This window comes from Gadus morhua, chromosome 15, assembly GCF_902167405.1.
Source record: "Gadus morhua chromosome 15, gadMor3.0, whole genome shotgun sequence".
Taxonomy (NCBI): domain Eukaryota; kingdom Metazoa; phylum Chordata; class Actinopteri; order Gadiformes; family Gadidae; genus Gadus; species Gadus morhua.
The window spans coordinates 22,443,174-22,453,651 of NC_044062.1; the positions used below are offsets into that span (position 1 = coordinate 22,443,174).

Sequence of the window (10,478 nt, forward strand, 5' to 3'; positions counted from 1 at the left end):
CAAGGACACTCCCGGAGCAGCCATCGCCTGCTGCCACCCTATGTGTCTCCCTGCAAAGCACGCGTCACATGCCGGAAAACCACCGTACCATTCAACCTTCCTGGTGCAAAGCGATGCGTTATTGGGCAATCCATGCCGCAATCCCCCAGCATTCACTTTCCCTCCTTTATATGGAGCCATGAGGCTTAGTTTTCAAATCAATCATTCCCCTGGAAGCCCCTTTCAAGTCCCTGGATGTGAATATCAACGCGGGTGTGTGAAACAGGATTTTAGAAATCGTATTTGAAAAGAGAAATAGATGGTGTGGGGGGAGTGTGTGTGTGTGTGTGGGGGGGGGGGGGGATGGAAAAATCAAACACTTTGCTTCTACTGTTCCGGATAGCCTCTTTTTTCCATCCCTCCTCCAAGGCTACCATATCCCCACCCTCCCCCCGTTTGTGTTTAAATGATTGTGTATCCCAGGCTCCTGCTATTAGGTTATTTAAGCTTGCAGATGATAAAAAACATCCAAGCTGACGACACCTTTGATGTATCACCTTGGACACCTGTGTCAACACACAACAAAATAAACCAATAACACTAACCGGTCGAAGACGGCTATCTCCAGCTCAAAAGAGGAGGCTGATGCTGTGTGTCAGCGTCTCCAACCCAGCAGAGAGCGGGAGAGAATGAGGCTCCTGAGAGCCGGGGGGCAATCGACAAAATAACATGCTTTACAATTCAAACTAAAACATGTCTGCAAAATGGGTTGTAGTCTTCAAACACGTTTTGCTGTTTAACTGATACATTACGGAGGAATGAGGCCATGGCCCTAAACGCTGAAGGAGAAAGAATCGAAGGAAGGAGGGAAGGAAGGAAGGAAGAAAAAGAAGAAGAGTGAATCACGTTGAAAACGGCGCTATTATTGAAAGCATGACTCTTTTAAAATAACGTTTATGAAATACAAATTATATGAGAGCTATCATTTGCAGACTTTCTGAATTGGAAGTGGTTGCGCAGCCCATAAATATGGGCCGCGTTATTTATTATGTGTCACTCTTTTTTTTACTGTATTATAAAACATGATGCCTCTGAGGAAGAGCTCTTCCCACTTCCTGCCTGCGCTGCGTGTTTGTGTGCTTTGCCTCTGGCAGCAGCCAGAGAAGCATTAAGAAGCAGAACAAAACGATTAAGCAATTGGTGCGTCCCCTCGGGGCCCGGCCAGGCTCGCTCCCCGAGTCGGCTCAGCATAGCAGAATCCTTCAACGCACCTGAACTTCACACCGCTTTATCGGGGGGTGAGCCTCTTATAATCATGTGATGTACTTAACTTTTACCTGCCTGGGCTGCCCCTCCTATGGCCCGGTCTGCGTGGGACGCAGCGGCTGCGAGTACGTTGGTACTGGTCGGGGACGGAGAGGCCAAGGCTTGGTTGCGGTTCCGATTGTGGTGGTGAATGAGTGCAGTTGTTTAGCCAAAAGCGGGCTGCTTGTCCGAGCAGGAGTTAAGTGTGCGAGATATGTTAAGGCACAGTTCATGGGAATGTACTAGGACTTTGGTTTGGTTCCGCATTCGATCAAATTAAATCCACTGAAGTGCTACACATGTTTGAGTTAGCCCCCCTGCAGCCTTCACACAGCAAAACTATATGAAATTGGATTAGGACTTATTGACATCAAACCTCAACAAACAGGCCCTATCAATTCTACTTGCTTTCCAAACGTGTTTTTACTTCATCTCTGTTGATAATATAGACATTTCTTGAACCTCATCTTTCAAATGCCAATCATTGTGAATTGTTAATAATACTACTCTTACAATATTTCCAATCAAATATTTAATTTATGCACAAATACACTCACATTACTATAGGCCTGGGTAACAATATATCAGAATCCTACAGCTAAAGAGGCTTCATCTGCACATTCTGCAGCGTAAAAAATCATCTAGGTTGTATTGCACACAATGGTTCCTTGAGTAGGCACTAGATTTATTACTTTAGGTACTTTGCAGGCTCACACAGCTGAATGACTGGCCCCTGAAAGGTTCAGTGAATGGGCCCCTCTAACCCCACCCCCCCCTTGTTTTATATCAAAATATAAAACAATATGTTAACATATTTCCTCAGCTGTAATGTAATTCTTTACTAGTTATAAGTAACCGTTTCTTTGTGCTTGAACCGTGTTCTGATTTGTTTTCCAAAATGTCTTCTTTGTAGAGATGATAACTCGTGGTGATATGGCTCCTTGACTATTTGGAAATGGAAACACACTAAGCCCCCAACACGCAACTAGGGAGCGAACTGACAGCCAGCAGCAGATGTGAGTTCTCCGAGATCATAAACGCCAGCTTTCCATACGGCTATCCATAAAGACAAGCACTAGATTGCCTCCTGAGCCTGCGAAGTCTGTCTTCACTGCTTACGAATAAGAGCCATAGACATGCTGCTCAGTCTGAGCACATAAAGAGAGGGAGTCACTAGAAAGATCTTTAAATCAACAACCCTTTATAACACATGGCATGGCAAAAACATTGTATTCAAATATACAAGTATTTACTTTTGGATACTTTGATAATTGTATTAATAAGGCTCCAGAACATTAGAGGCATCAGAACCCTGTGGTCATTTTTATCTATTTTTCAGGTGCCACAGCTATTTAAACAGTGATGCCAAGAAACAAATTCTTGCATTTGTAGCTTTTGTCGTAATCAATTGATTTACGATAATAGTTTTCACATCCCATTGAAAATACTGAGCCACAACTCAAACGTGATGTTTTACCTATGTTCTTTCTGACTTTGGCGCGTCTTATCAATGTCAACATGGACGCCCACATCTCGTCCTGCACTTTATAAACGTTTGAATCCAGAAAGATATAAAGCGATAGATAGTAATAGTTATCGTATGGTAGTTGATAACATGATAATTTATATAATCTATAATTTAATAAAATATAAGTTATTAAAAATCAATAATCTATCGCAGGCATATAGTTTAGAGTTTGAGTAGAGTTAGAATAGAGTTCTTTTTTCATAACTTGCAACTTTTATTTAGAAGACAGCTATGAATTGATTTGACTAAAGTGGGATGAATTGAGTCCTTCTAGGAGCAGCCTTTAATAAGGTCAGAAATGAAAACACACAAGCAAAGACAACAAAACACTAACATTGCCCTTTAGTCTTTCTCAACTGTTTTATACTAAGATTCAAGGTGACCGAGGCACAGACACACACACACACACGCACACACACACACACACACACACACACACACACACACACACACACGCACACGCACGCACACACACACGCACACACACACACACACACGCACACACACACACACACACACACACACACACACACACACACACACACACATACACACACACACACACACACACACACGCGTGCACACACTTTATCACAAAAATAATTGAAGATACTTTGAAGAGAACGCGTTGCAGCCCTCGGACCCACTAGGTAGGATATAATCACTTTTAATTAACAGTCTTCAATGTTCGAGCGCTTTTCCAAGCAGTTTTATTCATGTGTTGGGTAACTGCTCTACTGGAGTCACTGGAAGAAGGTCCTTTTAGATCAGATGTGTAACCAATAAACATCAACACAAAGATCTGAGGAGAATCTTTTCCTTTTAGTAACTTTTTCACTTTTAAATCAAAGTCCAGAAGAGAGTAGCGTTGGCAGTTCACTGATGGAAAGATTAGGTGATAAGTGTATGTGTCTCTGCCACAACTGGAACTCAGACTGGAACAACCGAACCTCAACCAGTTGAACTCAACCTACATAACACTAGATCCAGTTACCTCCTCCCCAGCCTGTTCGATTCCAGGCAGGAGATACAATACTACCGTCAAAACGACGTTGTGACTGACTAGCGACTAAAAGTGATTCCTGGTTATGCCATCATTATGCATCACTACTGTTCCTGCCCAGGCTGAGGCCCTCATCGTGAGGGAAAGGGGCTCAACATACGACGCCCCCTTGTTTGGCCAGGGGCTGCAACCAGGAGAGTACACACAGTTCACACTGCAGTGCCTCCATGCATTGTGCCCGAGGGCACTTAGAGTCAAAGCACCGCATTGTATGGCTTCATGTTGTTTACCTTGCTACTTAGACTTATTTGTTGTTAATAGCTACAATGGAAATGATTTGCAACAATTTAGTTAGTACGGTAACTCTGCTTGACCTGTTACATTTAGCGATGTCTAATATTCCCCCAACACACGCACATGCACACATACAGGCGTGCCGTGCACACACACACACACAAACACTTACACACTTACACACACTGCCCCAGGTGTATGACATGTTGAGCTTTAACGCTATTTTTAAATCACTGACCATGATGGTCCCAGCTGTCTGTCTATAGGCTTTCTGGAAACACACACACACACACACACACACACACACACACACACACACACACACACACACACACACACACACACACACACGCACACACATTCCCAAAGCAGTCTTACCCTGGAGCTGTCCCTGGAGCAGTGGGATAACGCATGATTATACTAAAGCACTGAATCAGGGCCCACAAACACACCATAACCCTGTCAAATAATGATGTATAAATGAATAGCCTACTTGAACACCATTATCCTTACTTAACAGCATTAGTAAACATGAAGACTATTAGTAAAGTATTCGTTAACTATTCATTATATTTTTGTGTTACTTTTACATTTAGGGCATTTAGCAGACGATTTTATCCAAAGTGACTTACAAAAAGTCGATTTGTCAGAAGAAAGAGAGCGACTCTGGGATCCTAACATCGGCTGGGAGCTCGATGTTCGATGCTTATTACTGCATCAACTATGTTCATTCATTAATGTACCCTTATTTTAATGTGTAACCACTATTTAATTTATTTAGTTAAAAACCCTGCTGCCTAATGTTAATAATAATGTCCGATATCATTAATCACAAATAAACTTCAGGCTAACTTGTGGAGGTTCGCTATATTTCTACAGGCACAACTAATCAATGAAAAGATTAATCCACAATTGTGTCTTAATTTGAACCCTGACACAGTTCATGTCTCACAGCAAAAACAAGCTTTGATTTTTAAGATCTCTTTAATTTTTCATACAGCTATCATCGCCTATGCTAAAATAGCTTCAGAGTACATGATACAAAAACTGCAGACCATTTACGTTTACAGAGGATTTTTCTACAAAAATACATCAAAGTACAGTTTCTACATTTGTATTTTACAGCATGTTCTCTACAGGTTTTTCAAATCATGAAAGGTCTGTTTAATGCTAAACAGACATTATACATACATGGTACTACTACAGTAGTAGCCCTGACTGGGGCGGGGCGAGGTAAAGAAAAGCATGTTGTAAATAAATATCTTCTTAATAAACGTAATGATTCAGTAGTGGACGTGTTGGAGCTGTGCCAGAGACACAGATAGATTCTGCCCTTATGGTAAAGTTCCAGTGTTTTCTTTAAGCAGAGTACGCAGAATGTAAATATAGAACAGTGTCTTCCATGATATCACTATGGTGAGATGAGCCAAATGAATCCCATCTCCTCGGTTAAGAATCAGCAGTTACTTAGTAACGGTCACTGGCACTGATTCAAGACATCTCTTGTCTCTTCATTTCTATTTACGGTTTCAGAGATATAGAATATTATTATAATATGCACTTCAAGTTAAGAAGCTTGTTTGCAACGGTGTATGCTTGCAAAAAACAGGGAGAAATATGCACCACTTATCCTACTTTGTATATCACACGTGTAATTCCTACTTTGAGTCCCCTCTTTAATTCTTTCGTATCCTAGACAGATAACCGTAAAAACGCAGACGTGCCTTGCAAAATAAATGGTTTGTTTACAATGCAAAACAGGGGCAACGGCAACTGATTTCCTGCCAATTGAAACAAGCCCAGCTGTGCATCCCGACCCAGATCGGGCTCCGCTCGCACCTGAGGCTCATTTTGAGCAGAGTCTCTACTGATGAAGATAATTACATGTCACTTTTTTGTTCCAATAGAGTGGCTGAAGTGAGTGCGTGGGGGAGGGGGGCGTGGATTGGCTGACGTCAAGACAACCAGGGTGCAGATTTTCTATTTTTGCTCTTCTTACTTATTTGGAGTCTCTTCTCCCTTAGTTCTCATCTCGCTCTTGGACTGCAGATTATGATGACACTTAAAATCCTGCCCCACACTGCGCTAGAGTCGTGGGCTGGCTTGAATTTCATTATATATTCATGTATATTTATAGATAGACATCTTTGTATCTACATATATATCGATATACATCTTTGTATATATACATACAGACACATATATGCCAGTTGATGCATCAGAAAAGCACCTGCATGGGCATGACAGTGCCATGAGTCTGAGAGAAGAGCGGTGAGTGATGGCCCGGCATGGGGTGGAACGTCGTTGCTATGGGGAACGCCCCAGGGTGCTCCAGGAGGTGGTGGTGGTGGTGGTGGTGGTGGAGCGGGGAGGGGTAGAAGGTGGGCAGGGGAGGCTGAGGGGAGAGGGACATGGGAGGGAGGTGGTGGTGGTGGTGGTGGTGGGGCGGGTAGGAGGGCAGCAGGTGGGGGTAAGGGCTGAGTGGGAGGTGGTGCTGCGGCGGGGGCGGTGGGGGGGGCAGGGCCAGGTGGTGCCGGATGACGGTGCGATGGAAGGAGAAGGAGGGGGAGGAGGAGGAGGGGAGGGGCGGGGCCAGGAGCAGCGGCGGGTGGAGGTGGACGCACGGCATGGGCACGGCGGCGCGCAGGACGCCCGGCCTCTTGGTCGGGTGGAGGCGGTCAAACGTCAGTATCCACTGGTTCTCCGCCTCCCACTCCTGCCTCCTCCCCTGCTCATTGGCTCGCTCCTCCTGCCTTCTCTCCCTCTCCTTCAGGATTTCCTCCTCTCTGACGTTTGCCCCCCAGCCCTCCGTCTCGTGTGTCCTTTTCCCCTCTGCTGCTCCTCCTTTTGCCGGCCTACACCCTTGCTGTGGCTCCAGAGGGCAGCCCAGCATGGAGGTCATACCAGGGGAAGGCCTCGAGATGACGCCTTCGTTGTCCTCAGTGGACAGCGGACAGTCCTGTACGCCAATAACCTGATCAAACTGGTTTGAGTGAGTGAGACTGTAGCCCCAAAAACTGCTGATATCATCTCCAACGTTCCCTGACCCGTCACATTTCCTCCCCTCAGTGCTGACTCTCCTGTACCCACGCTGGGGTTTGGACAGGCTACACTTAGGTTGAACGTGATCTGATTTAATCTCATGATGGTTTTGGACCTGGATTGTGCTTCCCTTGTTACCTATCTCACACGCAACACATTTCTCACTGGTTTTACATGGACAATCAGAATATTTGTCCATTGTTCTCAAACTGTGGCTCTCAGCAGTGCAGACGTCGATATCGCTGCAGTCTCCGGCGGTTGCATTTCCCATCTTGTCATTAGAACACCGGCCAGCGGAGACGACCTGGTTCCTAACACGGTCCTGTTCACGCTCTGCTGTCTCGGAGGACGGGTGACGCGATCCAATGCCAGGATTCACATCATGAGCATCATGGGCGGTAATGAGGCTCTTAGTATCACTAATGTCACTCCTGCTACCTGTGTCACCACAGAGCGGATCCTTATTGGTCAGGTCCGTGTGACAGTGATCGGGCTTCTCGGAGATATCACTCTCGCTAGCCCTCTCATTAGAGCCCCGGCTGTCAGTGGGTTTATGGTTTACGTTAGCATGACGAATCTCGGCAGCTACGACAACACGACAAGGCTCAGTGGTGTGGCTGGGGAACGCAAATGTGCTGGTGTTGCCGGCGACGCCGTTCGTTCTGTCTGTGGCTTTGGTGTTCCTTTCACATGCATCATCCGAGGGGTCGCGGGACGAATGGGAGTCTTCAGCGCGGAGATCAGAGGGTGAAGCGCTCTGTCCTCTCTGGTGGATTTCCTGTACGGGCCAAGCGACTGCATCATCACTCCTCCACATTTTCCTCCTCTTCTCCGTGGCGTCCTCCGATGACGGAACGTTCTCCGATACTCTCTTCCTGTTTACACCACAGATTTTATGTTCCGCTGTCACTTCCTGTTCCCTGGCCACAGCAGGAGGGCTATGAAGGGACGGCGGCTCAGATCTACTGATTCCCTCCGTTTGGATCTGTTCCAAAGAGCAGGACGGCCGCTGACTGAACGGCGGCGGCCGACGGCCTGGGACGCGGCTTATCTCTGGATCACACGCCGCGGCGGTGTGCGGCGCGGGGCTGGTATTAATCTCTGGGTTGGCTGCTGTTTCCCCGCAGGGGGAAGACAGACGGCTAATCGCTCGGCTGCACACCATTTCCCTCGCCTCCCGAACACAACGCTCTGCTGTAATCTCCCACGCGGCCCCCGTGTTCCCTTGCTCCTGACCCGTCCCCCCGTCTCTCTGCAATCTCCCTCCTGCATCTCCGTGTGTCTTCTCCACCGAGGCCCCACCGCCGAGCCCGGGACCGGCTTGGGTGTGGGGCCAGCAAGACGGCCCCCCGACGGGGCCTGGGATGGGGCTAATCGCAGGGCCGCACGGCGTGCTCCCGAAGGGGGATATTCTGAGCCCCCCGTCCCACGCGGAGCCTGATCGCTGGGCGGGAGGCAAGCTGGCCTCTCTTTTCACCTGCAGACACAGCTGGTTACAGCGATTACACCCGTTCACGGGAAGATTACTTAATAGCTCTGGCTCAGTCTCATCATTTCTGCCTGGCCTCGTGCTTTCTGTCAGGTTCCCTGCACCCCCTCTCTCGGCCCCCCCCCTCCTCTTTGTTTCATTCATGCCGACGCCGTGACCCGCCAGAAGATTACTTAATGGCACCTTTTCTCCCCTCTCTCTTTCTGTTTCTGTGCCCTCCACCTGTTTCCTCGTCCCCCCTTGTTCTCCTTCAAACGACTGCTTGGCAGGAACACTTCTTGCCCTCTCGGGGTCCTTTTTGCCTTTCTCCTTCCCTCTATTCCTCTTCCCTCTCCGCCTCAAACCCCTCCTCACCCCTCCCCGCCTCCTCCTCTTCCTCCTGCTCCTCATTGTGCTTTGAAGGCGCGAGCCGAGGATGTGAGCAACGCTCGTCTCTTTAGAGCAGTTTGAGGTTGAAGGTTTCAGAACTCCCTCGCCGTGACATTCCGGAAGCGCATCGCTATGGCTACCGTCGGATGTAATCTCAACAGGCCCACTCCCAGCCTCCTTTGCCTCCACGGCGCCTCCCACCCGGTGCCTTTCTTCTCTCCCCTGATCCCCACCTTCCTCCAACTCCTTCTGTCTCTCTTGACGTTTGGATGTTTTGAGATCCAGGATCGACCTCTTTCTACCCCTGGTTCCTCCTGCCTCTGCCCCCAGTGGGGCGCTCCCCTTATCGCTGGCCTCCCTAGCCCTGGCTTGGCCCCTGAAGTCGTACAGCAGGGGGTTGACGCTGAAGGAGATGGAGGGCGTGGTCTTGGTGAAGCTGATCATCTCCGTGGGCCAGAGGAGCACCGTGGTTCCGTCTCGGCTCTGCACCTGACAGAAAGGCTCTTTGGGGCGACAGGGGTTCAGAACGGGGGACTCTTTGGCACACTTTGGCACGGAGGAGTTTGAGTCTGTCAGCTGACTAGGGACAGAAGGATTCGATTTTTGGGGCTGACTTTGAATTGCAACCAATGGGTCTACTGGTTTATTTGGGAACAAGGAGAGCGGTGGGGTCGTCGTGCTGGTTGGTGGTGAATCAGGACCGGTCTCATGAGGAATCTCTGTCTCGCAGCCTTCCAAACAGCTGCTGCCTCTACCAGCCTTGTTGCCAGGGGTGATCTGGTCACTAATTACCTCATTTAGATAACCCAGGACGCCAGTCTGCATGACGCTGCCCTGGGCGGCCGCCACCCCGTGATCTTTATCTAAGGGAAGCAGGGCTAATTTCCCACTGTCAATAGGAAGAGACACTCCACTGTCCACCCTCCTGTTGTCCCCACACAAAGCAACCTGGGTCTCTGCCTCACCCCTGTGGGCATCAGGCAGGCCTCTCCGCCTACTGTCTGCTGGGTTGCTGGCTCCCATCCCAGTTTCGCTGGAGACTGAGTGCTGGGGTCCAGTACCGTTGGCCACACTGGCCTGAGTTCCAAACCCACCATTGTCTCCAGTGGGGCCGGCCCCTATCATGGTTGAAAGCACTGGGGTGACTGGGGAAGGGCAGGTTTGGTCAGTGACTCTGATCCCTGGCTGGCTGTTTTTTTCCGTCAGCATCGCCATCGCACTCGCCTGTTTGGCCGCTAAGCCGGAGTCCCGCCCTGCCTGTATGAAGACGGCGGCTGATTGGTGGAGAAGGAGACAACTCTTTTTGGGCAATGAGAAAGACACAGGTCGGATTCTGCTGCTCGGTCCGCACACGGGGCTACGACCGACCGGCTGCCCGCCAACACCAATTCCTGTTTTGTTGGGAGTTCTGCCTGTGTTCTTACAGCTGAAGCCGGTACCGATGGGTGTTGTGAGGGGATGGCTGGCAC

At 48.6% G+C, this 10,478-nt stretch overlaps 1 protein-coding gene across 1 annotated transcript in view; it reads right to left on the reverse strand.

The window, feature by feature from the left end:
- Positions 1-5,074: 5,074 nt before the first annotated feature.
- The window catches only part of LOC115559910 (uncharacterized), a 6,672-nt gene continuing 1,268 nt past the window's right edge, over positions 5,075-10,478 (reverse strand). Inside the window, exon 2 of the mRNA XM_030379100.1 lies at positions 5,075-10,478. This exon is cut by the window's right edge and continues 228 nt beyond it. Within this exon, the coding sequence (XP_030234960.1) occupies positions 6,328-10,478 (4,151 nt within the window). The 3' untranslated portion in view covers positions 5,075-6,327.